This window comes from Gymnoscopelus braueri (assembly GCF_963280865.1).
Source record: "Gymnoscopelus braueri genome assembly, chromosome: 13".
Lineage (NCBI taxonomy): Eukaryota > Metazoa > Chordata > Actinopteri > Myctophiformes > Myctophidae > Gymnoscopelus > Gymnoscopelus braueri.
In genome coordinates, this window is record NC_137615.1 from 20,777,350 (window position 1) to 20,803,687 (window position 26,338).

At 43.4% G+C, this 26,338-nt stretch overlaps 1 protein-coding gene across 1 annotated transcript in view; it reads left to right on the forward strand.

The window, feature by feature from the left end:
- srcin1a (SRC kinase signaling inhibitor 1a) overlaps positions 1–26,338 on the forward strand; it is a gene marked incomplete at its 3' end in the record, with an annotated part of 60,537 nt that overhangs the window by 19,611 nt on the left and 14,588 nt on the right. Inside the window, exons 5-16 of the mRNA XM_080448203.1 lie at positions 1,926–2,756; positions 2,961–3,046; positions 3,752–3,879; positions 5,302–5,322; positions 6,159–6,319; positions 12,749–12,924; positions 14,364–14,494; positions 14,890–15,037; positions 15,215–15,509; positions 22,388–22,649; positions 22,956–23,098; positions 23,909–24,064. Coding sequence (XP_080304329.1) covers positions 1,926–2,756; positions 2,961–3,046; positions 3,752–3,879; positions 5,302–5,322; positions 6,159–6,319; positions 12,749–12,924; positions 14,364–14,494; positions 14,890–15,037; positions 15,215–15,509; positions 22,388–22,649; positions 22,956–23,098; positions 23,909–24,064 — 2,538 coding nt within the window. The remainder of the gene's footprint in view (positions 1–1,925; positions 2,757–2,960; positions 3,047–3,751; positions 3,880–5,301; positions 5,323–6,158; positions 6,320–12,748; positions 12,925–14,363; positions 14,495–14,889; positions 15,038–15,214; positions 15,510–22,387; positions 22,650–22,955; positions 23,099–23,908; positions 24,065–26,338) is intronic.

Sequence of the window (26,338 nt, forward strand, 5' to 3'; positions counted from 1 at the left end):
AATGTTCCTCTGTGATCTGAACAGAAAAAAGAACACCTTGAGCAGTATCTGTTGTAGTTGAAACGAGTTAAGCCTGGAGTTTGTTTTGGTTTTTATGTTTTTTTTTGTGTTACAAAACACTGTTTACCATCTGCATTATTCACACAACGCAAAGAATCAATCAGCCATTAAGCATACAGTACATAAACCAGAACAGACTGTGCTGTGTGTGGGTGTGTGGGTGGGTGTGTGTGTGTGTGTGTGTGTGTGTGTGTGTGTGTGTGTGTGTGTGTGTGTGTGTGTGTGTGTGTGTGTGTGTGTGTGTGTGTGCGTGTGCGTGCGTGCGCGTGCACGCTTTTGTGCGTGCGTGCTTGCTTGTACGTGTACAGCAGTGTTTCTGTGTTTATTCAGTTAATAATAGGATATAATAGAGAGAAACCCTTAAGTACAACTAAATCAATACTTTGACAAACCTTGAAGTTACTGCAGCTGTTTTACAGATTGAATGGCGCAGGTCGTCTTTTCTCCTCTCCGCGCCCGGCTCTGCTGGAGATCAAATGCAAGCTGCACTGCATGTTAACTGACATATTGACGTGAATTGGTCCGGTGTGTGTGCTGTGTGGCTTATCTGCTTTTTAATGTGAAAAGTTTTTGCGTGCATGTGTACTGTATGCGTTTCTGTGCGTACAGTATAAGTTTATGTGTGAGCGTGAGGACGTAATGTTGCAGATCCTTTTGTCCTACACCGGTGTGCGGTATGCATCAAACAGTGCTGTATAATAGCGCTAGCTGGGATGCTGAAAAACGAATGGAAAAGTTGGGAGAAATATTTGGCTCGAGAGCTGCATGAAAGGAATCGCAATAGGAGTAGATTGAGAGAAAACAAAGGCAGAGGCAACACAATACAGAAATACTATACCACTTGCTTTACAAAGAAATGTGAAAGAGAAGAAGAAAAGTGAAAGAGGGGGGAAAAATCTAGTTCAATCGTGGTAGAGAATAAGATATGCTGATGCTTCTGCTATGAGTGAGGAGTAGCATTCTCCTGCAGTCACTCATTGTACTGAGGTGGCATAAATGGATCATTTTGCAGGACAATACCCATGATGCATTGCGCAAACTGCCAAATTAATAAAGGTTGACTTTAGCACTAGTTTAGGTTATGTTTATACATGGGTTTGGTTTGGTTTAGTTAATACATTTTATTTAAGATTAGCCACAGTTTGTTTGGTTAAGTTTAGGCATGGGTTTGGTACTGTATGGTTAACTTAGGTTAACCACTTAAACCCTCTCTACTTATTAAACTAATTATGCCCTCCCTCTACACCAATCTCTTCACCAAAAATAGCCAATCTACATAGCTCACAACATGTCGCATTGCGAATGTTCCCCCCAGAATAGTAGATGCTATGGTTCAAGTGGTTAAGGATATGAGGAGGGTAGTAACTGAGACTGTGCTTCATTTGGCCCCACTTGTCGTGCAATGCATACTGCTATTGTCCTGCTTAACGATCCATTCTAATGCCTACTATTCTCCTAAGGAGAAGAAATTGATGTATCTAGATAGGACAGTATCCTGGCTACCAGCTCAGAGTCAAACGCTTCATTCTGGCGAGATGAAAGCTCAATACATTATAGAGCTGGACATCTTAAGATTCTCTTAAATCTTTACAGATCTCGCCTTTCACTTTTGCAGTGCATCGCCAGAAATAGTCGATGCTGAATTCAATCAACATTGCTGAACACATTCTGTTGCACACCTAGCTGCTGCCCAATTTACACAATTCACCTTTGTTTGGGGAATAATTGTGCTGTGGGGCAAATGAAATGTAGCATTGGCAGATATAGACAATCCCAGGTCACCCTCATGTCAGCTTGACTCGCGGCGAACACCAGTCGCCAGGGTCTCCATGGTAACCCCCCCCCCTTCCCACTTGTCATTTCAGAGGGAGATGGTGTACTCGTCTCGCGACTCCTCCCCCACTCGCCGCATGAACACCCTGCCCTCCTCCTCAGCCTCGCCCCCCTCGGGCTCCCCATCCCGCTCACGTCTCTCCTACAGCGGGGGCCGCCCGCCATCCTTTGCGGGGCCGGGGTCCCACTCGCAGCAGCCACAGCACCCGCATCACCCCAACGCCGGCCACGGCCCCAACTCCGGCCTGTCCCCCTCGCCCAGCGCCATCCTGGAGCGCCGTGATGTCAAGCCCGACGAAGAGGTCTCCGGGAAGAACATGGTGCTGATGAAGAACGACGGACTGTACGCGGACCCCTACAGCTTGGTGCACGAGGGCCGTCTCAGCATCGCCTCCACTCAGTCTTTAGCCGCCATCGGAGACCCCTTTAGCTTTCCCGTCTCCAGTGGGCTTTACCGCCGTGGTTCTGTTCGCTCCCTCAGCACCTACTCAGCCGCTGCCCTGCAGGGGGACCTGGACGACCCCATTTACAAGGCGGGCGGCTCACTCTACTCCGACTCGTACTCCTCAGCTACGCTGGGCAGCATGGGCTTCCGGATGCCCCCCTCCTCTCCACAGAAGATCCCGGACATGGGGCAGAGGGACAGGGACTCGTACTCCAGCTCCCTCAGTAGGGCCTCCCCCGTCAGGCAGAGCTTCCGTAAGGACTCCGCCTCCTCCTCTGTTTTTGTAGAGAGCCCAAAGTCGAGGCCCAGCTCCGGCTCGGATCCACTGTGTCTCACAGTCGGGCCTGGAGAGGGAGGCAGGGCCATGTCCGGTTTCGGCTCCACGATGTCTGGACAGGACTCAGACAGTAGTAGGTCAGTATCAGAGTCTGTGTGAGGAGTCTGTGCGAGGAGTGAGGAGTGAACACAGTACTTTGCCTGATTACTAAAGGCTACCATATGCATAGCATAAAGTATACTTTTTTCCCAAATGCAATGTTCTATGTGCCGATGCACCACTGTGTGGCCTAACTATGATGTGATTATTATGACATATACACTGTTTAGGGACCAACGTCTGGAGCGTATGGAAGCCATGGAGAAACAGATAGCCAGTCTGACTGGCCTGGTTCAGAGTGTTCTGACCAGAGCGCCGGACAGCGACAGCACGTAAGACATTCTATTATACCCCCATTAGCCCACCAAGCTGCAAGCTGAGACACACGGACAGCAACAAGTAGCAAGCTGTTTTCAGAACCATTAGCAGCTCTGTGCAGTGAAATGGTGCACTTGTTTTGTGTAAGCATGGTGTAAGTACAGCCACACAAAACATCTGTAGGGCACACAGCACATTGATACAGTGGAATCTGCAAGACAGCTGTTCAGCCCATTGATCTAAACAGGACATAATCATCATATAATAAGATCCCATAAAGAGCAGGGCATTGTACAGGACAGTGTTTGTACATCAGGGATTCCCAAACGTTTTAAGCTCGAGACCCAAAAAGTACATTTGGTGTCTGCAGGACCCACACTTTCAAAAATACATTATGAAGAATCTGACACTTAAGCCCTATTTAATAGTGTAAATAGCTGATCAAGAAGCTCACAATGCATCGCAACTGCTATTTTCATTATTTCTTTTGGGGGGGAAATCTCTGAAAATGTAGGGTGTTTTTTATCAATCAAAAACAATAATAATACAAATGGTAGAAAACATTTGAAAAAACCTGCAACGAATAAAAATGTATCCGTGACCCCAAAAATGGCTATTGTTTGGGAACCGCTGGTGTACATCATGTGTGTTAGTGTCCAGCAGTAGCACTACTAGCATTAGCACTGTAATTGCCTTGCCCTGTGGCCGTTGATCCTCAGATGCGGCCTGCTGCGTCTCTGCATGATGGCGGGCTGCCCTCCGGACCAAGGGGCGGAGTTCTCACGGCCCTTACCTTTCTCTTCCAGCGAGAAGACCGAATCCAACAGTGACGGCTCCGCCACTGGAAGTGAGTACAGTCCGTGAGCAGTGTGATCGTGACCTCTCTGTTAGCTGAATGCTTTCTATCTCAGTACCCTTCAGGAACTCTCTCATTTTTGTTCTTTATATGCATGGCCCTACTAAATATGCCCCTATTAAAACCACTTAACACATTTCTAAATCATTTTGAAACTAGCCGGCCTACAAGTGATGTGTTGTGACCTTGTAGAGCTGCTATTTTATGAACATAGTGGACGTAGTTCGAATTTCTTTTTTTTCTTCTTTTTTTCTTTTTCTTTTTTTGCCTATACTGACATGCCCAGAATTTGGATGCCAGGGTTAAAGAGGAAGAATCCAAAAACGAAGAAAATACTTGATGAATTAGAGTAGTCGAGATTAGCAACAGCAAAACTATATCCAAAATCTGTTTATAAACTCCAAAACAGCACTCATAGTGAAAAATTTCCTTGTATTCATTGGGGGATGATTAAACAATAGAAATAAAGACATTTTTTAGTGAACTTCCCCTTTCTAGGCTTTAAATCTATCGAGTTGGGGAAATGAAGGGTGCAATTGGAATTCTTAAGAGTGCATAGATTTAATTCAGTATTTCGTTGACATGAACTGCTTATTGCAGGATCAAGTCAGAATTATCTCTGTCAGCTACATTTTCAGTATGACTTCCTCATCCCTCTCCCTCTCTGGCTTTTCCCCCCCATCAGTCACAGTCACAATCTCTTTTTTTTTTATATTCCCATTCCTGTTTCACCTTCTCCCCATATCATTAAGAGGAACAAAACCCCCTCCCCAAAAAACACGTTGGCATTTAATAATCTATGGAGATAACCTTTCAATGGCCAGAGCTTTACATTGACAGCACAGGGCTGTAACTGCCATTGGAGCTTCTTATAGATTGAAATAATGCCAAATCAATACAGTAAACCTTAAGCGGAGACATTGTCTACTTTCACATTAGCGTCTTTGTCGACAACTGTTGTTACCAACTGCAGACGTTCATGTTCTGTGTCAGTATGAACATGCATATTCTGAGGAATAGAACGTTCAGGAAACGTTCCACAGTTTATCACTGTGTATAAATTAACAGTTGTCAATTCTCGTTCCTGTCCATACATGCACAGCCAAGCTCATTTGCATAGGAACAAGAGTCACGTTTGGTTGTCGTTACAGGGAGCCTGTTTTGCCTTTGTGCAGGACTCGTTAATTCTAGTCGCTCTCATTCATACACTAACCACACTGAGTGAAAACTTGCTCGCATTTTGAACACTAAAATGACGAGCTCTATTGTGAATGGGGGTCTCTACACCACAGTAATCAATTAACAATGTTTCCAGGGGTTCATCAGTACATTTGAACTCTAGAGATTCCCTGCTCTATCTCCCTCTCTCCCTCATTAATCTCTTGTAACTGGCTCACTCTTTCTATATTTCAGCTGGACGGCTGAAGCGGAAAGGTAGTTGCTCTCTCCTACCTCACACCCTTCATTTCTCCTTTATCCAATCTCTCTCTCTCGTCTTCATGGCTCTGTCGTCTGTGTGGGTGTGTGGTGTCGCTCTCACAGCCTGGGCTGGGTGGCTGGCTAGTGGTGTCTATCCTCCCGTGTGCCTCCTCCGATCGATTCCTCCAGAGAACAGGCCTTGATCTGTTCCTGTCACTGGCCCTGTGTCTGGTCTGGTCCTGTCTCTCCTTCTGAATTTCAGTCTGGCTATGCATTTGTGAAATTCAGAGGGATGTTTTGTCAGAGACTCCGGGCTGCGTGTGTGTATGTGCGTGTGTGTGTGTATTGTGGTGTGCTGGAGGTTGGTAGGGAGGTTAATGGCCATAATCACAAAGCCCTGAGGTAGATAAGAGCATGGTTATACCCCTGTGTGTACTGTATGTCACACTACTGAATAGAGACTGATTGCAATTCTCTGTGGATCACTAACAGCATGAGGGCACACCTCTAGTACATTCCCAACGGGGCTGGAAGAGGTTTGTGAATATGGCGTTTTGCATTAATTTGTGCTGCTGTGTGTGTGTGTGTGTGTGTGTGTGTGTGTGTGTGTGTGTGTGTGTGTGTGTGTGTGTGTTTGTGTTTGTGTGCGAGTGTGTTAAGTGCTGCTGTGCGCTTGCAAGTGCCATCAGTGCCCTTGGCCTTGTGTATGTGTTTATACAGTAAGTATGTGCGATGTGTATGCGTGCGTGCGAGTGTGGCTGGCTGAAGATGACAGTCACAGCTCACAGTAGCAGCAATTAATTTCTCCATCACCTCCCTGTGACCCCGGTGTCCTGCTCTGTGATTGGCAGCTCTCACGCCGTCGGCCCCCCTGGCTCTGATGCCTCCTCCATCCTCCAATGCAGGCCCAGGCGATAACGTCGGCCGGCTACAGATGCAACTCCACCTGCACGACCTGCAGCACAATGCCACAGACCTGCGCAAACAGCTGGGCCAGCTGCGCAAGATGCAGGTGAGATACCTGCTGCTTATGATTAGCCTGGTATCCAGCCTGCTTCGCTACGTTCGGCGGACTTTTTTTTCTCTCTTCGCTTCTCAGTCTGGAAAGCCTCCCATTGGGAGGTTTTGCAGAACTACACTGGAACTACATATGTTACGTTGGGCAACGTCGTTGCTGATTGGATGTTGTTCAAACAAATGACGAATCACAACGATCACACTGTTTTTTTGGTCCCGCCCCGCACCACAGACCAATCAGAAGCCCCAGGTTCGATTCGAACCTTTTGGCATGTCCCGCCTCCCTTGGAGATAGGAGGCTTTCCAGACTGAGAAGCGAAGAGAGAAAAAAAAGTCCGCCGAACGTAGCGAAGCAGGCTGGATACCAGGCTAGCTTATGATTATCTCCGCCAGGCTGGAACGTTTTCACCCCTGTCCATGTGTGTGTTTGTCTGTCTGTCTGCAACAAATCTCGGACACTGCTGGACCAATTGGCGTGACACTTTGCATGCACGCTCCCAGTGGGCCAAGGAAGAACCTCCACCCCACATTTTTAAAATTGGCCTCAATGTGGAGCTACTACAACTACGTTTTGGCCTATAGCTCTGGAACTATAGATTTGTTTTCCCCTGGATTTTTTGGACCTTGATTCTTGACCCAACTCCCCATATAGGCCCATTTCCTTGCATTTTCTTGAGAACACACTTTTTGCTATTACTCCTACATATTTTGTCCAAAACTCACACAAACAAACACACGTTATCTCTTGAGTTGTGATTTTTCTTTTTTGCATAACATGCAATCAATATCCGATCTACCCCAAAATGTAATCATTGAGTGTTCTCTAAACAAGGCAGAGCCAAAAGCGATTTCACTTCCAGGAAGTGTCATAAATGCTACAAATGTCACTGATCATTGCAGAACATTTCTTTCCACCAAATTTTGCACAAATAGTCTTGTGTGTCTTGTGACAGTCAAACAGGGTATTGATACTGTATACCGTTTGCCTGTAATTTCCTTCACAAATTTGTGGGCGGGGTGCATTTCTTAAAAAAAAAAATCCATACATGTATATCATGAACGCAACATCCAGTCATACCCAAATTAGAATTGCATGTTGAGGGGCCTCTATATAGCATACCTCCAAAATAGCTTTAACTTCTGCCCTTAGGCCGCACCACAAATACCAACAGTTGCACCGTCTGTCGTACAAACTATAGTTCCCCCCGCAGCTTCCACGTGTCCGGACGGGTCAGTTCTACAGTATACTGGGGTGAGGTTTCAAGCAAAACGGCCAATTGGCTTTGTTGTTTATAGAATTTTCAATACTACAGTATACAGTCATAAAGGCACAGGTTATACTGTAGCTGTACTGTCTGACACATTGAGGACATTGAATCATTTGAGAACCTATGATGAAACATACTGTAAGAAAGATAAAACACTGGGTTCAGTTCACATTTAAAGGGTCAGGCAGATGCCGCGCTGTGAAGAGGCACAAATTCTGTGCGGCGATTGGACACATAATCACATAAAAGACTATAAGAGTACAGGATATAGGTAAAAAGATGAAATTATAAAAGAGATGGGGTCATCTGCGGTTTCCCTTTTTATGTTGAGTTAAATGCTTTCACTGGCTGTCAAGGAGAGAGGGCAGAGAGAAGGATAGAATTACAGTCCAAATCACCATATTTATTCACACTTTATTCAGACTAGTCCTGTACATTCATTCAGTGTTCAATCAGGCACTGAATGAGCATACAGTAGGTTGCAGTGCAGGTCCTGGGCAGTAGACCAAGGTTTACCTCGTTTAGCATGTTAGAATGTTACACCAATTCACTGGATTAGTTGAACTGCTCTTCTAAAGCGCCACACTAGGAGCAGTGATTTTCAAAGTGGGGTCTGGGGACCCCCAGGTGTCCTTGAGGGGTCACCCCCAAAGTCAATTTGGGGGTGACATGAAATGGTTTGAAAACCCGTTTGAAAAAGTGGGGAAAATTCCCAAGTAGTCCACAGGCTCCTTAAACAGGCCCAGGACTGAAATGGACAGCTACTAAACCTGGAACTAAACCATTCTGGAACACATGAGCATGGTGCGGTGCAGCACGGTGTGGCTTCATTTGGCCTCAGAACTGTTGTGGAAAGAAGGCTTAAACTATGCTGGAACTTAACCATGCTGGAACTAGACCATCCTGGAACACTTGAGTATGGCACGGTGTGGCACGCCTTAATCCAGTGGTTCTCAAAGTGGGGTCCAGTTCAGAGAGTGTACAAATGCAGTACAGGTTCCATGTGTACACTCTCAGAGTTATGGTGCTTCATTTGGCCTCAAAGCAGTTGTGGAAAGAAGGCTTAAACCATGCTGGAACTAGACTGAAATGTAGAGCTAACTGGAACTAATCCATGCTCATTAGACAAGACCAGTTGACATACACCTGGATGTGTGGCCAAACATGACCCCTGACCTTTAACCCACCCTGTTGCCCATGGACACGACAAACAGGATGAATTATACATGTGCTTTATGAATTATGCAGACAGTGTCCAGGAGAGAAGTGTAAACGGGAGAGATGGAGCATAATGCTGAGGAAACACACGCGCGTGCGTGCGCTCGTGTGTTTCGCACATGCACGCGCCCGGACGCACGCAGTCAAAATATGTAGTGTTAATTAAACTCTGAGAGTGTATATAACCAAATGGACACACAATGGTCCATTTGGTTACATTTGTACACTCTCAGAGTTACAGATGGAGAAAATAACACTGCCGACTTTACTGTGTGTTTGGACTGGTGCCCTAGCATCACTGCTAATGGCCTTTTAATGTACTGCCTCCATGGAGCAAATCCTTGGTAATTTTCAACATTACTGGTATCAATGTTCTGCTTCGTTTCCTGTAACATGAGGTCAATCAATGATTAATTTTTTCTGCTAAGCAGGTGCTTTCATTGGAGCAAACTTGCATTACATGCAAAAACACTGGTGGAGTATTGGGTTCATGTTTACTGTAGTTCTCTTGTCATAGATACGTTTGTATTGAGTAAGTGGAACTTGGATATTGTCGCTGTCAGGCGGAAACTTTGCTTGTCCAAAATCGATATTTTTCAGGAAATGGAAAAAAGTTACACTTTTGTCACAAGCACATGTTAATACTTGTCGTCGTACCCAAAGTGTTTCGATAATGTAAAAAAATGATTGTTGCTACTTTAAAAAAGTAGAAAAGATATATAAAATCTTATAAAATAAATATGAAATAGGAGAGATTTCTGTTATCAGCATCCACAAATGAACATACTGTACAGTGTACTGTATGCAACTTACGCTCGCGCATGCACGCACGGGCGCACACACACACCATTTTATTTGCTATTTGCTTCCACTCTGGGTTCCCTGCAGCAGCTCAGACAGCAAAGTACTTATGCAGCACACCACATTGTTTTCAAGGACGGAGTAATTGGTTATGAAGGAAAAAACACACAAAACAATAATTCAAATTCATGTAAGTAGCCAAGGACGGACCAACGCACATTCTCCTCACATGCAGGACATGCGGAAGGACATACGGTACAGTACAGTGGTACAGAAAGAAAAGCGTCTAATGCATAAAACGCAGGGACATATGCAGTGCACGTTTAGTGCAGCCGTTGTAAATCACTGGCGTGGCTTTTGAAAGGCTTGGGGCCGCAGTGTGTTTTTTCTCTACGTTCACGCCAGAGTCATCCTGCCAGGAAGGGCGTTTCATGGCATTCCGCGAGGTATTCACCTGAGACGAACACCGACATGGGATAGTGCTATGCAATGCATTTCTCAACACAATGTACAGGGTCTACAGTACATACACAGCAGCGTTAACTCTGAACGTTGTTTTTTAATAGACTCTCGGAGTTAAATTAACACTCCGGATGTTACTGTGTCCACCAGGGGTAGGCACGGGTGCCAACATTGGCACACTGGCATAAGTGTGAGAGAGGGGATTCTTCTTTTAAAATAAAATATTAAAAAATGAAAAGAATAACTGTCTCTCCCTCCTTAGCTGAGTGGATTCAAAATGCCCTTATGTTAGGCAGGAGATTGGTGGTCAGGGCCTGGAAGGACCCATCTGCACCGGTTCCTTCTCTGTGGTTCAAGTCCTTGGGTCAACTGGCCCCATATGAGAGATTGTCTTATAGATTGCTCAACAGGATGGATAAATATGATTTTAAATGGGGACATTATCATCTACATGCTACAGGTCTTGGATGACGTTTCCGGCTCAGTGTGAGCTTCATTAACCATAAAGATTCTTAGGATAAATTTGTCTGGGGTAGGGCTGTGGTAGACTGCGGGCGGTATGCTTCTGTGAACTGTATTTTAGATTTTTCTTTTAGTTGTTGTTGTCTTTATGTTTTCACTGTTTGTTTGTTTGTTTGTATTGTGTGTATGGTATGTCTTGTCTCGTTATGATGGTCAGTAATGTTGCTATTTGATGAAGATTGTTCTTGTGATGTCTATTGTATGTTTTGTCTCATTATGCTTGCTACGACGCTGAAAGTAAATGTTTTGTATGTTTGTCTAAAAAAGAAAATAAAGTACAAATCATAAAAAATAAAAAAAATGAAAAGAATGTAGTCAATAAATTAAGTCCCCTGACATCTGTATGCAAATTACATCCTGCACGGCCTGGTCCGCTGGCCTAGCGGTCCGGGCACTTAGGCTGTAATGTAGCCTGACAGCGCATCGCGGGTTCGAGTCCCGTTCCCGACTCCCCATCTCTCTCTCCCTGTTTCCTGTCCGTCTCCAATCAAAAACTACCAATATATATATTTTTAAAACCTTATAATAATTACATGCTGCACATATTCATTAATTCATTAATATTTGTATTATAAAAGGAGAAGACATTTTTTATAAAAGTTGGATCTGTCATAATTAAACATAATGTTGATATGGCACACTGACTATCAAGAAAATAAAAACATGGCACTTCATGTCAAAAAGGTTGCAGACCCCTGGTGTACACTGTAACTGTCGGACTGGAACAACTTGCCTGTTTCGTTTAGATCAATTCATTAATTAAATATTTCCAAGTGTTCATTTATTTTTATTTTTATAAGCTGCTCTTATTTTGGTTTGTTGCTTTAATACTTTTTTATTTATAAATGTTTTAATGTATTTCTTTACTATTATTATTATTTTTTAATGTATTAGTTTTCTTATGGTGTTTTATTTGAGATGATATTGGTAACAGATGTAGTGTGGTTTGAGAGCCCCTATGTGTATGTCCCCTATGTGTATGTCCTTGTTGTTGTAGTTATGTTGATTGGTATGTCTGTTGGAATGTTCTATTTATTGTTATTGTTTGTGTGTTGTGCTTGAGGACCCTCTCGAAAACAAGATGATGCATCTCAAGGGGCTTATCCTTTAACTGGAATTTCTAAATAATAAAATCCTGAGTGTTACACTGAGAGTGTAATGGAACCTCCATTTGGTTCCATTTGTACACTTTCAGAGTAAATGAACACCCAGGATATTACAGTGTACCACTTGTATAACTGTGTACACTGTATATAATGTATTAACATTTTACTAGGCCATTGCCCTTCAGGCACCGGCCTTCTCCGGGCCATGCAAGTCAGGAACAATGCAAGTCCACAATGGAAATAAGCCATAGGGCTTTATTATGTTATTATCCTCTGTGATATTGTTTGTGTTATATGTCATGGAAGTGCTGATGGGCTATCTTCTTTTTATCAGCAAATACACTCAATGAATCAATCAAGTAGGGGGAATACATACCCCACCCCCGTGGAATACTGCTGTTATCTGATGTACTCGTATAGTACATCCATCGTGTTTTGCTGCTCACCGCCACTTTTATTCGCTGCGGCTTCCTTCACCCATGACCCCAGATCTCTTACTTTTTGTTCCATTGCACACGCTGCCACTTATATTGGCACGCTGCCGCTTAACTGAAGCTCGGCCAGTCAGTTAAGCCAACAGGTTGGGTTGGCCAATCAGGGAAGCCGGCACCCACTCTCTCCAAAACGAACAGAGATTTGGTGTGTCCTCCGCGGACCCTTATACAGACATATTGTGGTCTTTCGGTTCTCGGAAACCGTTGTTCCTTTTTAATTGCCACGGCAGTTATACCCCTGAGTCATATGGGTCACACGCCATGTTTAAGGTCAAACAGGCGGATGGCGCCCGAGTTATGCCTGAGACACACAGACAGACAGACAGACAGACATACAGACAGACAGACACACAGACACACAGACACACAGACACACAGACAGACATACTGGTAGACGATTTGATTATATCATATGACATAATCTGATGTGTGTGACGTGTGTGACCTTTGTCTGTGTGTGTGTGTGTGTGTGTGTGTGTGTGTGTGTGTGTGTGTGTGTGTGTGTGTGCGTGTGCGTGTGCGTGTTGTGCGTGTGCGTGTTGTGTCCGTGCAGCTTCAGAACCAGGAGTCGGTGCGGACTCTACTGAAGCGAACGGAGACGGAGCTGAACGTGCGTGTGAGCGACGCCCTGAGGAAGCAGGAGGATCCTCTGCAGAGACAGCGCCTCCTGGTGGAAGAGGAGAGACTCAAGTACCTGAACGAAGAGGAGCTCCTCATCCAACAGCTCCAGTCAGTGGAAACATCTAGGGGTGCAACGGTTAATCGAACTAATCGATTTACTCGATTATAAACAAAATAATCGATAATCGATCATTTAATAAAATAGTCGATATCTATTTTGAGCATGACATTAGAGGCAATTGACTTTCCAAATAAGTTAAAAGAGACAATTTTGTATTAATATACAAGCTCACAATTGCGACACGTTGTAGATGGGCTATTTATTATATTGTGATGTAGAGCTTGTAGATCAGAAGTGGTTAATCAATTCTTACACAAAAATTCAAAAATATATAAATTGCTTCTTCGATAGACTAATAGCTACGAAAATAATCGATGGTCGCAGCCCTGGTGGAAACATCATACGCTCATGTTTAGCTGACTCACCCACTGGCTGATGGAGTGCTTCATTTATACACTGTTGTGCGCCTCTGTCACGCGCCGAAAATAGCAGATCTACTGTACAAGCTCACAATGCGTCACGGTGCGATGCGCCGTGAGTAGATCGCCTATTTTCGGGCATGCAACACCGGTGTGTGCAGAAGTATAAATCAGGCGATATGCTCAAAAAGCCATTGTAATTAGCCCTGGCAAAGAGCAGGAGGCTTATTAAGATCCGAGGACTGATGTGGTCCAACAATTAATGAAGTGACTGCAAAACCACAGAGATACTCTGAGATTTAATCATTAGATAAGTTGCGCAAGGTTTTCCAAAATGAAAAATGCTGCTGGTAGTTTTGCTGCATGGCCATACTGCATGTGAGTGGCGTTTTTATTGTGGGCTAATTGATCTACTTGCTCAATCGCCTCTGTGAATCAATGTCTGTTAATTGCCATCGCGAGGGGCACGTTTATTTCTGTTCGTTATTATAGAACTTTGATTCACCACATTACTTGAGGTATTGAGGACAGAATTATGGTCTTGCTTAGTAGTGTGCATGTGTCTTTGTGCGTGTATCTTTGTTTGTGTGTGTGTGCGTGTGCGTGCGTGTGTGTGTGTATTTCAGTCACTGCAGATTTGAATTAAAGAAAAACCTCACCATGTCCAACCTAAATCCCTTTGTTCTGGTGTGAGGAGATCAATAATATAGTGTGGCGAAAGAAATTATGTCTTCTGTGTATTTCTGTACGAAATGTTGACATTGCGGAATGATAATGTCAAATGCATAGCTTCACGTCATGGAGCATACAGAATCTCTGCTTGTTGACGTGAAACGACACATTTGAGAATCAGTGACGTTTACCTTAAATGCCACACGATTCCAGTTCCCCAAAGTGAGCTGTTTGAAATGGTCACTTTTTATTTTTTCCTTTTCCAGCACAATAAATCACAGCAAATAACCGACTGACACTCTGATATCATGTTATTCTGAGGGAAATATTCACGCCTGAACACAGTCTGAACACATGAATCCCTGGTGATCATCCATCTGTCTGTTCCATCTCAGTGACCTGGAGAAGTCCGTGGAGGAGATTCAGAAGGAGTCTTCTGTCAGCCACAAGCTGGCGTCTGTGCAGGAACTGGAAGAGAAGGCTACAGTACTGAGAAAACTGGGAGAAACACTTACAGAGCTCAAAAGTGAGTCACCAGCTTACAACAGGCACACACACACACACACACACACACACACACACACACACACACACACACACACACACACACACACACACACACACACACACACACACACACACACACACACACACACACACACACACGCACGATAGCTTGGCAGAGTTTCTAGTAATACTCATGAGGGACTGATTATCTGTCAGTCAATTCTAGCAAGTCTGCCAAACATTTTCAAAGTCTTACAAAGTCCCACACTGTCTCAAACTGTGAAAATAATTCCTCACTTCAGAATGCCCAGTTAAATCCAATTATCTTTCTAAAGTCTAAATATATATTGAAATGTCATGTTATGAAATGACATGGTTATGGCGCTGTATTGTTATTTTCTCTTCCACCTTCAGATCAGTTCCCTGGCCTGCAGAGTAAGATGCGGGTGGTGCTCAGGGTGGAGGTGGAGGCAGTTAAGTTCCTGAAAGAGGAACCCCACAGGCTGGATGCTCTATTAAAACGCTGCAAGACCATCACCGACACCCTAGCCACTATGCGCAAGTATGTACTGTACCACATAACCCACTCTGTGACCGGCTGAGGCCAGCACTTCCATAGAAGTGTCTCCACAGCAAAATGCGTGCCGTTTTTCAGGATTTCAACGTGTTCCCCTTGTGCAACTCATTAAACAAAGTTGGCATAGCAGTAATGACTCAAATCTCAATGTGTTGTTGTCAGACAAGCCAATGAGGGCGTTTGGAAGAAGCAGGAAGATTTCTCCGGTCCTTTGGCCAAGCACGGCGAGGACCTTCGGAAAGGTTCGGACTTCGACATGCCCACCAGCCCCCCACTCAGCATCAATGACCTGGGGGGCGTGAGCAGCCTGTCCAACTGGAGCCCCCACTCCAACCTCGGCCACGGGAATCCCTCTGCACTTCACAGCATACATCACCCTCCTGTTCCCCACAAAGGCAAGGCGCTGGAGGAGCTGGAGCGCCGCGCTGCCTCTGAAAAGTCGGTGGAAGTGCGACTGGTAGGAAAAGCCATCTCTGTCTCTCATCAGCTATTTTTTCCACAGCACCTGCTTGGTCTGTACTGGTGACGAAATACACTGTGAGTCCTTATTAAGGACCGCAGAATATAAAGCACCTCAGAGACCAAACAGGAAGAATGTTCTCTCTCTTTTCGACTAAGAAGTGTAACCCAGAACATTCCATAACCTGAAACTTTCCAGAACCTGTGAAGTTCTGTTTTTTTGTTTCGTGTACGTTCCTTGCGTCACATTGTGGTGCGCTGTGAGCTTATAGATCATCTATTTTAGCTATTTTTGAAAACATTTGAATGTACAAGTTGTAAGTTCTGGGATCCAAGAACTCAGTGTAGTACTTACCTCCTCAGCAGGGCAAAAATTAGGTTCTGAGAACCCTATTTGAGAGATCGGACAGCAAAGAGTACAAAAGGTTAAAGAGTTAAATTGAGTTGTGCCAAGCAGAGGCGTCGCTAGGTCTCTACTAGGTTGGGGGCTTAGACGTTTTTTGTCTCCGCCAGGCCGAAAGGCATGGCGAGAGAGTATGTTTTACCCCCTGTCCGTCCGTCCGTCTGTCCGTCCGTCCGTCTGTGGACAGCTAATCTCACGCACCGTTGGCTTGATCGCAGTGAAACTGTGCACACACACTCCCTGGATGCCAATTCAGAACCTCTGCCCCAATTTTTTCACATGGCCCTGTTATAGCGCCACCAGGAGGCCGCTTTTTTCAAAACACATTTTTTCACAGTACTCCTACAGATTTTGTCCAAACATCACGCAAATCGGTACACAGTATCTCTATAGTCATTAAACGAAATGGGTCTTTCAGATTTTTCATATTCCATCCTGATTGGCTAAAAATGGCTTCCAAAGTTTGCAGAACTGCTCCGTTTTGAACAAAATGCCTCAAATTATAAACACAGCATGCATTTTCCGTGAAACTTTGCACGCACATTCCCACTATACCGAGGAAGAAATGCCACTTGAGATTTTTCTAATCAGCCTCATGGTGGCGCTATAACAGCCCGATTCATGTTTTTACCTATAACTGCACCAATCTGTGTAAAACTTTGTATGCACGCTCCCTAGAGGTCAAGGAAAAACTTTTGCCCTGCATTTCTCACATCTGCCTTTTATAGCGCCACCAGGTGGCCGACTTATCTAAAACATATTTCTTTACATTACTCCTTCTGATTTTATCCAAATTTCACGCAAATCGGTACACATGATCTCTATAGTCATGTGATCAAGACGGATCCGTTTAATTTATTATATTCCATCCCGATTGGCTAAGATTCACATCTAAAGTTTGCAGTAGTGGCCCGTTTTGAACAAAATGCTGTCAATCATGAACGCAGCGTCCGATTGCGGTCAAACTTTGCACGCACATTCACACTATGTTGAGGAACAAATGCTACCCTTTTAACATTTGCCTGTTATAGCGCCACCAGCAGGGCTAATTTAGCAAAAAAAAAAAATTGAACAAAATGCCTCAAATCATGAATGCAGTTCATTGAATGCAGTGAATGCAAGGCCGAAGAAATGGCACCCTTTTCACATTGGCCTATTATAGCGCCAACAGGAGGCCACAATAACCTACCTGACCTGGCGGAGACCTGTGCTCCGAGGAGCACTTTTTCTAGTTACTTTATTTTGGTTTTATTTATTTTTTTATTTATTTTTTTATTGGTGGCTTTGGATAAAACATTGGTGGCTATAGCCACCGAAGCCCCCGCGTAACGACGCCACTGGTGCCAAGGATGTGCTTAGCGGTGACCACCGCTAAGATAGACAAAATGACAAACAAGTAAACAAGGTGTACAATAGCAACTAGAGGAAAAGCCTGTCCTCAAAATAGCCTACACCTCTGTACAAACATGTAGTGCCGACAGAGTGCTTGCTTTCTTGCTTGAAGACTTGCAGTCTAGTATCTTGGGAATGTTGCTGAGAGAATAACCTTGTTCTAGATAAGGCTCTTACAGTATGGCAAGTCAGGTGCAAAACAGTACATGGGAAAGACAAATGCTTAATTCGTACAGTACATGTTTAGAATAAGTGGTGTATGCTGACATCCTGAGATAGGTCTTGGTGAGCAGAAGTGTTCTGAATCAGCTGCAGCTGTCAGGTAGATCTTTTAAGGAGACCTGTAAAGACGTTGAGTCTACTGAAGATGAATACATGGACAAGTTTTTCCATATCCTGCTGAGATGTAAATCCTTTAATCCTTGATATCCTTAAGGTGGTAGAAGGCTGACTTTGTCCTCAAAATAGCCTACACCTATATATATAAAATGCAGTTCTGAGTCCATGACTCCAGAACTGAGTCCACCAATGGCTCCCATTTCTGGTTTGAGTTGTGGTTTTTCACATTGCCAAAGCTGAGTGCTGACATTTAATAATTTCCCCTTGGCTCCAAAAACACTACGGTACTTCTGTTTTGCCTTTGTTTAAACAAAAATACCGCCACATCCAATCGTTGATTTGTTCAGTGCACTTACTGTGTATATTGCTTGTATTGGATCATAGTTCCCTTGTGATAGGGATATGTAAATGTGTGTGTCGCCTGCATAATTATGGTAACATAGTGTGTTGTTTTCCATAATTTGTATCTGTAAACCAGACGAATCTGCCAGTGCAAAGAATAATAATTATAGCCCTCGGCAGATTAGTCTGGCCCCGCTCTGTTGTGATTGGATTTCGCTGCCCTCGAAGTTGTGGGGCACCAATCAGGAACCAGTATGCGAATATGGGGCGGGTTTATCACCAGTGGCATTTTTTCGTTGGAAATGCAGGTTCCACACAGAGATTCTACACAGTGTTTTTAGTCTGGCCATGCCAGGCTAGATATGCATGTAGAATGTTCAACAGAACAGAAGAGACCCTAGAATGGAGCCATGGGGAACTCACATAATTTCAGTCCGCACTCAGATGTGTAATTAATTACCTATAAACACAAAGTAGACCCTGTCCTTTATATACAGCAGGATTCAAACTAGTATAGTACTGTGCCAGAAAGTCCCAGTTTTACAGTCGGTCTATACTAATATGTTGTCGACCATATCGAATGTAGCACTGAGATCCATAAATGCGTCGCAAATATTTCACATCACATTATTAATTTGATTAATAATAATTTGGTGAAATTCTACCTCTGTCTATGTTTAAGTGTTATTGTAGACCTTAACAAGAGCAGTCTTTGGTGTGGTCGAAATGTTGACTGGAAGATAACAAAGCAATTGTTTATTGCCAAGACGTTGTTCGGTTGTTGAAAAACTGATTTTTCAATTATTTTAACTTAAAAACATCCCATGGTCCTATAATTTTTCATTTGTAAGGAGGGTGGTTTGAGCAGTTTTCAGAGCCTGTGGGAAGAAAGCTGAAGATAAATGTTATCTGAGGCAATGCAATTTGAAATATATTTGAAAATATCAAGGCAGCAGGAGAATTTCAGATGTTGTATAATGTTTTTTTTAAACCTTTTTATGGTTGGTAGGACACAATTGTGTCATGGTATTTGAATAAAGCGATCACTGGTCACACATCCTGTACTGATATGGAGGCACTGACTGCTTTCTGAATTCTGTCGGTGAAGGAGACAAATCATTGCAGGCTCTGGTGGATAGCAGTTCAGAGGCTATTGACACAGGAGTGTTTGTTGGCCTGTTGACAGTACTGTAGCAAATAAGGCTTGTGCACTATGTGTTGTTATATTATTTATCCGTAGGGCTGGTTTATGGGGGGGTGTACACTATGTATATGAGTGTACACTATGTGTATATATATATTTTGGCGACAATGTCAGAGAAAAAGGACCGTTTTGCATTTCTCAGTTCCAAATTATAAATGCGAGGTCTCTCTATAGATGTCATGCGTTATGACATATTTTCACGCTTTTGACATATTTTCTGTCCTCAGCAGTGTGGCATTTCTCCATGGAGATCTTATAAGCTTGTTGGCTGAGACCCAAGATTGTGGAATAAAAAGCCTGGATAAATATTTCACTGGTGTTTTCAGTGATATACCATTTTGGAATGCAGATATAATATCAATCAGCACAATCGTAGAAATGTTCAGACCCTGATGATTAAGTCTGAGGCCCCTTGTGTGCGGGCTCCGTCACATGCTGAGTCAATCCATAGTTATCAAGAAAACAACACAGTTATTTAGATCCTTTGTCCTCAGGGTTTTCAACAATGGATGTTTAAATCACCAACAAATAACTACATAGTCGAAGTCAAAGCATTTCATCAAAGTGATAAAAGATGATGGCCTATAGATATTTAGGAACGTGACTCAAGAGGAGGAATTCTACTGAAGATCCACATATTCAAAAGAGGCAACATTTCATAAGATACAGTATCTACTTGCATTAAAGGTAATTATTTAAAAAAAAATAGGAAACTCCACCTCCTTTTGAGTGCATTCTAGATTCACTCATAAAGCTGAAGTTGGGAGGGGTTGATTCGATTCGATTGTTAGTCTGTTGTCTTGGTTTAACCAAGTTTCAGTTAAAGTCATAATATCAAGTTTGTGCTTTAATAAAATGATTGATTTAAATGTTTTTCCTGACCTGAACAATGAATCGGTATGCTGTACTGTATTTTTTTGTATTGTTTAACCACTTAACCCTTATTAGTTGACTGGAGTCCCCCCATGGCTCTGTACTACAGTAGATCCTCAACTTCTTCCCTCCATACCATATCTCTTCACCGAAAATAAACGATCTACAAGCTCACAACAACGCATCGCAACACAACGTGTTATAAGCTTGTAGATCTGCAATTTTTGCCAAATGTTCAGTGCCAGAATAGATGCAGACCTCGAAGGCTAAAAAGGCTAAAAGAAAAGGCTAAAAGAGACAGGCCCTGCTTCCCTGGACTCGCCTGAAGCTAGCTAACAGATGGTTGATGCTGCCTGGAGGCTATCAACTGGCTATGCATGGAGATTCAAACCACCAGTGCTGAAATTTGCTGGACAATTGATTCTCAGATTGAGGAGGTTGCCGCTACATTTGGAAACGAGCTTTCCACTCTCTAGTCTGAAACTCAGAGTTACATCCTGACTTTACAAACTCTAGCAACCTCTGACCAACATGAAGCTAACCCTGGGACATTCAGTACATACGGTATACCCTTATATTTCTATCACACTGAAGGGGGATACTACAGCTTTTTATTTCTTCTTTTTATTTTTAACATGAGTTATGCAGGATATTGTTACACAAATGAAGAGTGCATGGAGACCACTTAACCACTTAAACTCTATACCTCAATGCCCGGGGTCCCCCAGGAGTCTTATAGTCTATACTTGGGCACTCCTTTTTTCCCTCTAGACCAAATCTCTTTGCTGAAAATAGCCGATCTACAACCTCACATTGTGAAGATTTGCGACGTGTTTTGAGCTTTTAGATCTGCTATTTTTTGCTGATTGTTCCCTATGACATGCCAAGAATACGGATGCTAAGGTTCATGTGGTTAAGGGACTGAGTCATCTCATGAAAAGGGAGAAACTGTTGACTCATCTAAAGGCTCTAAAGTATGGTAATGTGATTTTCCTCCAAGAACTCACCTGAAAAAAGAAAAGGAAAAAAAACATGAACCTTCCATTTCTTTGGGACTATGAGGCTTCATCATTTTCCTTTAGATTTGTTTGTTAGTTTTTTGTTTATAACTGAAAAGAGGACACCTTTTTATTAATGAGTGTATTTTATGACTGCTACCTCAATAAAAGAAAAGAAAAGTGTTTTTCCTACGAAAGACCTGACGTTTAATAAAGCTAGATTTATTGTGTTAAAGTAGGCTATTATCTGCCCTGTTTTTTGGAGAGGCTGTGGGTGACAAGGAATGGTTGCTAAATTTGATAAATTAGCAGAATTGTTTGGTTGCTTCCTGTTTCTTAGCAGATTCAACATTATTTTTCTATTACCCTTCAAGACAAGAATTGAGGACGCTACCAGCACATATTGTAGGGCCCCGGCTTGTCCTGGGATGAGTCATGAGTGCTATTAGCCTTGCAGCCTGAACTCAGCAGATATCAGTTAGAGCTTTCTGTATTTTGTACAAAAATAACTGGACGTGTTATGCTTTTATCAGGCTGGCCAATAAATAGCAAATTGCTGTACCGCTGCATGCATAGCTACTGTAATTTTAGGCTGGAACTGCCAGTCCAAATCTGGTCTCATGAAGTCTCTGTAGCATGAAGTTTGCTACAGAGTTACAGAGTTACTGGATTGGGCCATCATTGTGAGGGCACACATGTCACATTATTGACACTATCACTGACTATCCGTCTAACAAATAGCCTACAATTTCACACATTGCCCTCATATTGCTCGTACCACTTCCAGCTTATACTGGCTGTGACCCAGTCTTTTTTCCTTGTAGTCTACAGTATTATATCATTACTGTGCCACTATGACATTTTTATACTCTCAGGGTTAAATGAACACTCCAGATTTTATTGTATACTTTATGTATTGGATGATGTCGATTTGCATCTGAATGGACACACAATTAAACAATAATACATGAGAGGGAGTGCTAGTATATCATGGTTATTGGCACAGCTTTGCTGTGGCATAGGCACGGCGAGAAGCGGAGTTCCAGAACATGATAAACATCTATGTAAATGCTGGGGGGAAAAAATCATTATTATTATTAACATGATAAATGTCAAATGCTGAAAACAAGCACATTATTATTGTTATTAATTGTGGTGGAAATCGGGACAGTTTCACATTATAGGCACTACCACTGACTATCCCTCTAACAAATTGCCCACGATTTCACACATTGCCCAGACAGTGCCCATTCAAGCCTATATACTGGGTTTGACCCAGTCTGGTTTGAAAGCATCTACTGCATATCCATCTCTCCACTCTGCAGGCAGCGGAGCGGGACTGGGAGGAGAAGCGGGCCACTTTGACCCAGTACAGCGCCCAGGACATCAACCGGCTGCTGGAGGAGACCCAGGCGGAACTAATGAAGGCCATCCCAGACCTGGACTTTGCTGCCAGGCAGATCAAACCGTCCTCCCACACACCATCTACCCAGACACCCCAAAGCGGCGTAGCGACCCCCGAGCACCGCTCCAACAAGCCCCAGCACAAGCTCGCCGGGAAGGAGGGCGGATCCAGGCGTGGTTCTGGTAAGTTCTGGAGAGAATTGCTTGAACTCATGTTCTCAATACCAGTCATGGTCTGGGATTTTCTGGGATTCTGTGTTCACATTAACACCCCCCCCCCATCCCTGGACCTGCATGAATACGCCTGGATAAGGATCCTGTGCTTTTCCCCTGTGAGTTAACTCTTAACTTACCTACTATCCATCACAATAGAACGGACCACCCACTCCCCTTTGAAAAACCATGTGGTATGAAGGTACTGGAATACCAAGGCTTATGTTACACATTGCACTATTACTCATCATGTCCAATGTGGCCATTTTCTCCCAGATGAACTGACAGTGCCTCGGTACCGTACGGAGAAGCCCTCCAAGTCGCCCCCTCCTCCACCACCACGACGTAGTTTCCCATCATCCCCGGCGGGCTTGACCACCCGCAGCGGAGAAACCCTCATCCCCGGCAAGAGTATAAAGGTGACCGGAAAAATAACAAAAACAGACACAATTTAGAGTTCACAGTTTACGTTTGTATGCACTGTTAAATTAACACTATGGATTTTACTGTGTACAGTTAAAAGAAAAAATTATCATTTATATTAACGTTTTATGCGTTTGGCTTTTATCCACACCTAATACAATTAAATGATATGGGTCGGTGCCCAGACATTCCTAGAATGATCATTTAATTGAACAACCTCATTGCCATATATCTGTCCTCACTTGCTCACTAGAAGGGACCATTTCTTTCTACAGGCTATGTGCCTTGTTTTGCTACACAGGCTCTGTGTAGCAAAAACATTTGAATGGTGTAGATTTCTTCTACATTCTTGGAATGTTAGCATGCTAAAATAGTAGCCACGGTGCCTGGCTGGATACAAACAAAAATGAGTGTTTGAAATGCAGCTTGAAATCGCTGATGATTCTATCGTCGGCAAGTACTGTATATTTTCAGGCTATCCACTGCCTGCCACTGATACACAGAGTGAGTTGACAGAAATGGTAAACGTCCGATTGTGTGCATTACTGGGAACGGACATGGAGACAAAAAGTGAATTTGAAAAAAAAAGGCGGTGTTCCTTTAACCCATTCAATCCGGGAACGCATCTGTGTCATTTTGGATTTTAGATCATCATTATTTTATACTTTGGCTATTCAAAAATTGCTGCTATTTTGGAAAGATCTTAATTTTTTTTGCAAATCTATGAATATATATATTCTTAAAGCGAACATCTACCATCCATCTTACTGTGTGGAACCCGTTCCTTTGTGATTGTCATTGTATAGAAGTCTGAGTCTGACGAGACGGAGGGCCAGAAGCCTCACATAAAGCTGAGGAGGACTGTGTCTGACAACCCTACTCGCCCTGCCTCCACACCCCCCACCTTAGCCTCTGGAGACCAGGAGGACAGAGACGAAGACAAGATTGCTGCTGAACTGGAGGTATAGCACTGTCACACTGGGAGCGCCCAAACAAAGCATCATGTATGCCTTGTTTGGATTATGTTTGTCCAATGAGATCCTATAGGGAATGGGAAACCCTGTAGCTGCTTTCATTATTAATAGGATCCCTGTAACCTGCCACTAGACACACAGAGTGCACGTACTGTAATAATTGCACACACGACTGCACACATTATCACACACGCACACACACACACACACACACACACACACACACACACACACACACACACACACACACACACACACACACACGTTTGTATTACCATGCTGTGACACGTTGTGAGCTTGTGTGCGAAAGCATAAGTCATAACTATAACCATATCCCCTAAACCTAACTTCTAAGTGCCTAATCTTGACCCCAACATTAATCTTTTCCTAAGTGTAAGTCTAAGTCCCCAAAACATTTGTAATCATAAAACAACTATTTATCCAAGGAAATGAATCAGAATCAGCTTTATTGTCATATCACAAGTAAAGAAGTGGGTGAAATTCGTTTCTGTGCATAGTTCCCATCGTATCGTTATTTCCATAGAAGAAAAAAAAAGAAAGGAAAGAAGGAGAGGGGGAGGGGGGCAAGGGGGAAAGGAGATCAATTTACACGTGGTACCTGAGATAAGATATAAGATATAAAGGTGGAGTTTGCATGTTCTCCCCATCAGAGGTCGCGTTAGTCCGATAATTGCCGGTTTTGACAGATTTTTATGACAAAGACCGGAAAAAATAAACCTCTCCGGACATCCTGACCGGTTGACAATGACACGGCACGTTCATTAATTTTCACCGCAAATCAGGCACATTTCAAATCCTCTGCTTTGCAAGCGCTCTCGCTCTCGCTCTCGCTCTCGCTCTCTCTGAACAGCGTGTGTGTGTTTCTGGGAGAGAGAGAGAGAGATAGAACGAAAGAGTGTGTCACACGCTGTTAAGTTACACCTATTTCCTGTTAACAATAACCAGTGTAAAATGTGCTTTATTGGGAAGTAAATGGGAGACACTTTATTGTGAAGGTACAACCGGAAAAAGAGAGTAGTTGTTGCTGCTGCGTAGTGTCGCAGTCGCAATATATTTTAACTATGTGGTCTCAGACAGAGACCGCGGTCCGGTTATATTAGATAAAGTTGTGTATTTAACAGTCAGTCACGCACAAGTTGTATCATTACGAGTTAGAATATGTCACAGACACTAGGCTACTACAAGGGCACTTATGAGTAAAGTTGGCAAGTTGCTCTATTACAGTTTAACATGATGAAACATCCAACACAGATGCGTAAATACTCTTCACAAACATTACCACTTTGAACTGAATAGCTCTATGAGGAGACGACAAGATTATCACAACTCATCAACTTTCCCACGGCTGTCCCAGCCAGATGCACGATGGCATCCACTGCCTAACTATACAGTATAACCTCCTGTGAGTGAGTAGTGGTCTATAATTTATTGCCCTAACAGGTCAGCTGTCAGCTGATTAGAAAATGCGTTCAAAGTCCGCAATTGATTATTGAGAAACCATTACGCACGCAGTGACGCAGCATGCGCAAATGGTAATTCATGTAATTGTGCCAGATGACCCTGCTGCTATATAAAATGTGTATATTACTCGTTCATCATGGTTCATGTTCAAATAGCTCAATCCAAAATATAATGCTGTAGGCCTAAGTGTTAGGCTGTATTTACGCATCTGCTTGCAATTAATGCATAAACATAATTATGACCGGTATTTTTATCAGATGTTCGATAAACTTGAATCATTCCGGACATTAGGACCGGCAGATTAAAATCCTAGCGCGACCCCTGCTCCCCGTGTCTCCTAGGGTAGTTAATACCCTCACAAAAAACATGTAGTAATCCTGGTCACTATACTGCCTCCCCCTGGTCAGCCGGGGCGCCTGATGGAGGGGAAGGGAACTGGTTGGAATAACGTGTTCCTTCCACGCGCTACGTCCAACCAGAGAAATTCCCCCCTGTCAGGTGACAAGAAGGTCAGTTGGCTCTCATGCATTGAAGGAGGCATGAGCTCGGCCCTGGCCTCCCTAGGCTGGTGGGGGGAGTGTAGTGCCCAGGATCACTTAGCAAATTGGCACCGGGTGAAAAAAGGGTTACAAAATCGAGGGGAAAAAAAAAATATATATATAAAGGTGTGTGAGCATACAGTAGCAGCAGATGTATACTGTGCATCATATACTTATGGACGTTAGTTAAGGTGCTAGAAAAAAGTCAGTGCATTGTACATGGAATTAAGGTGCAAAATGT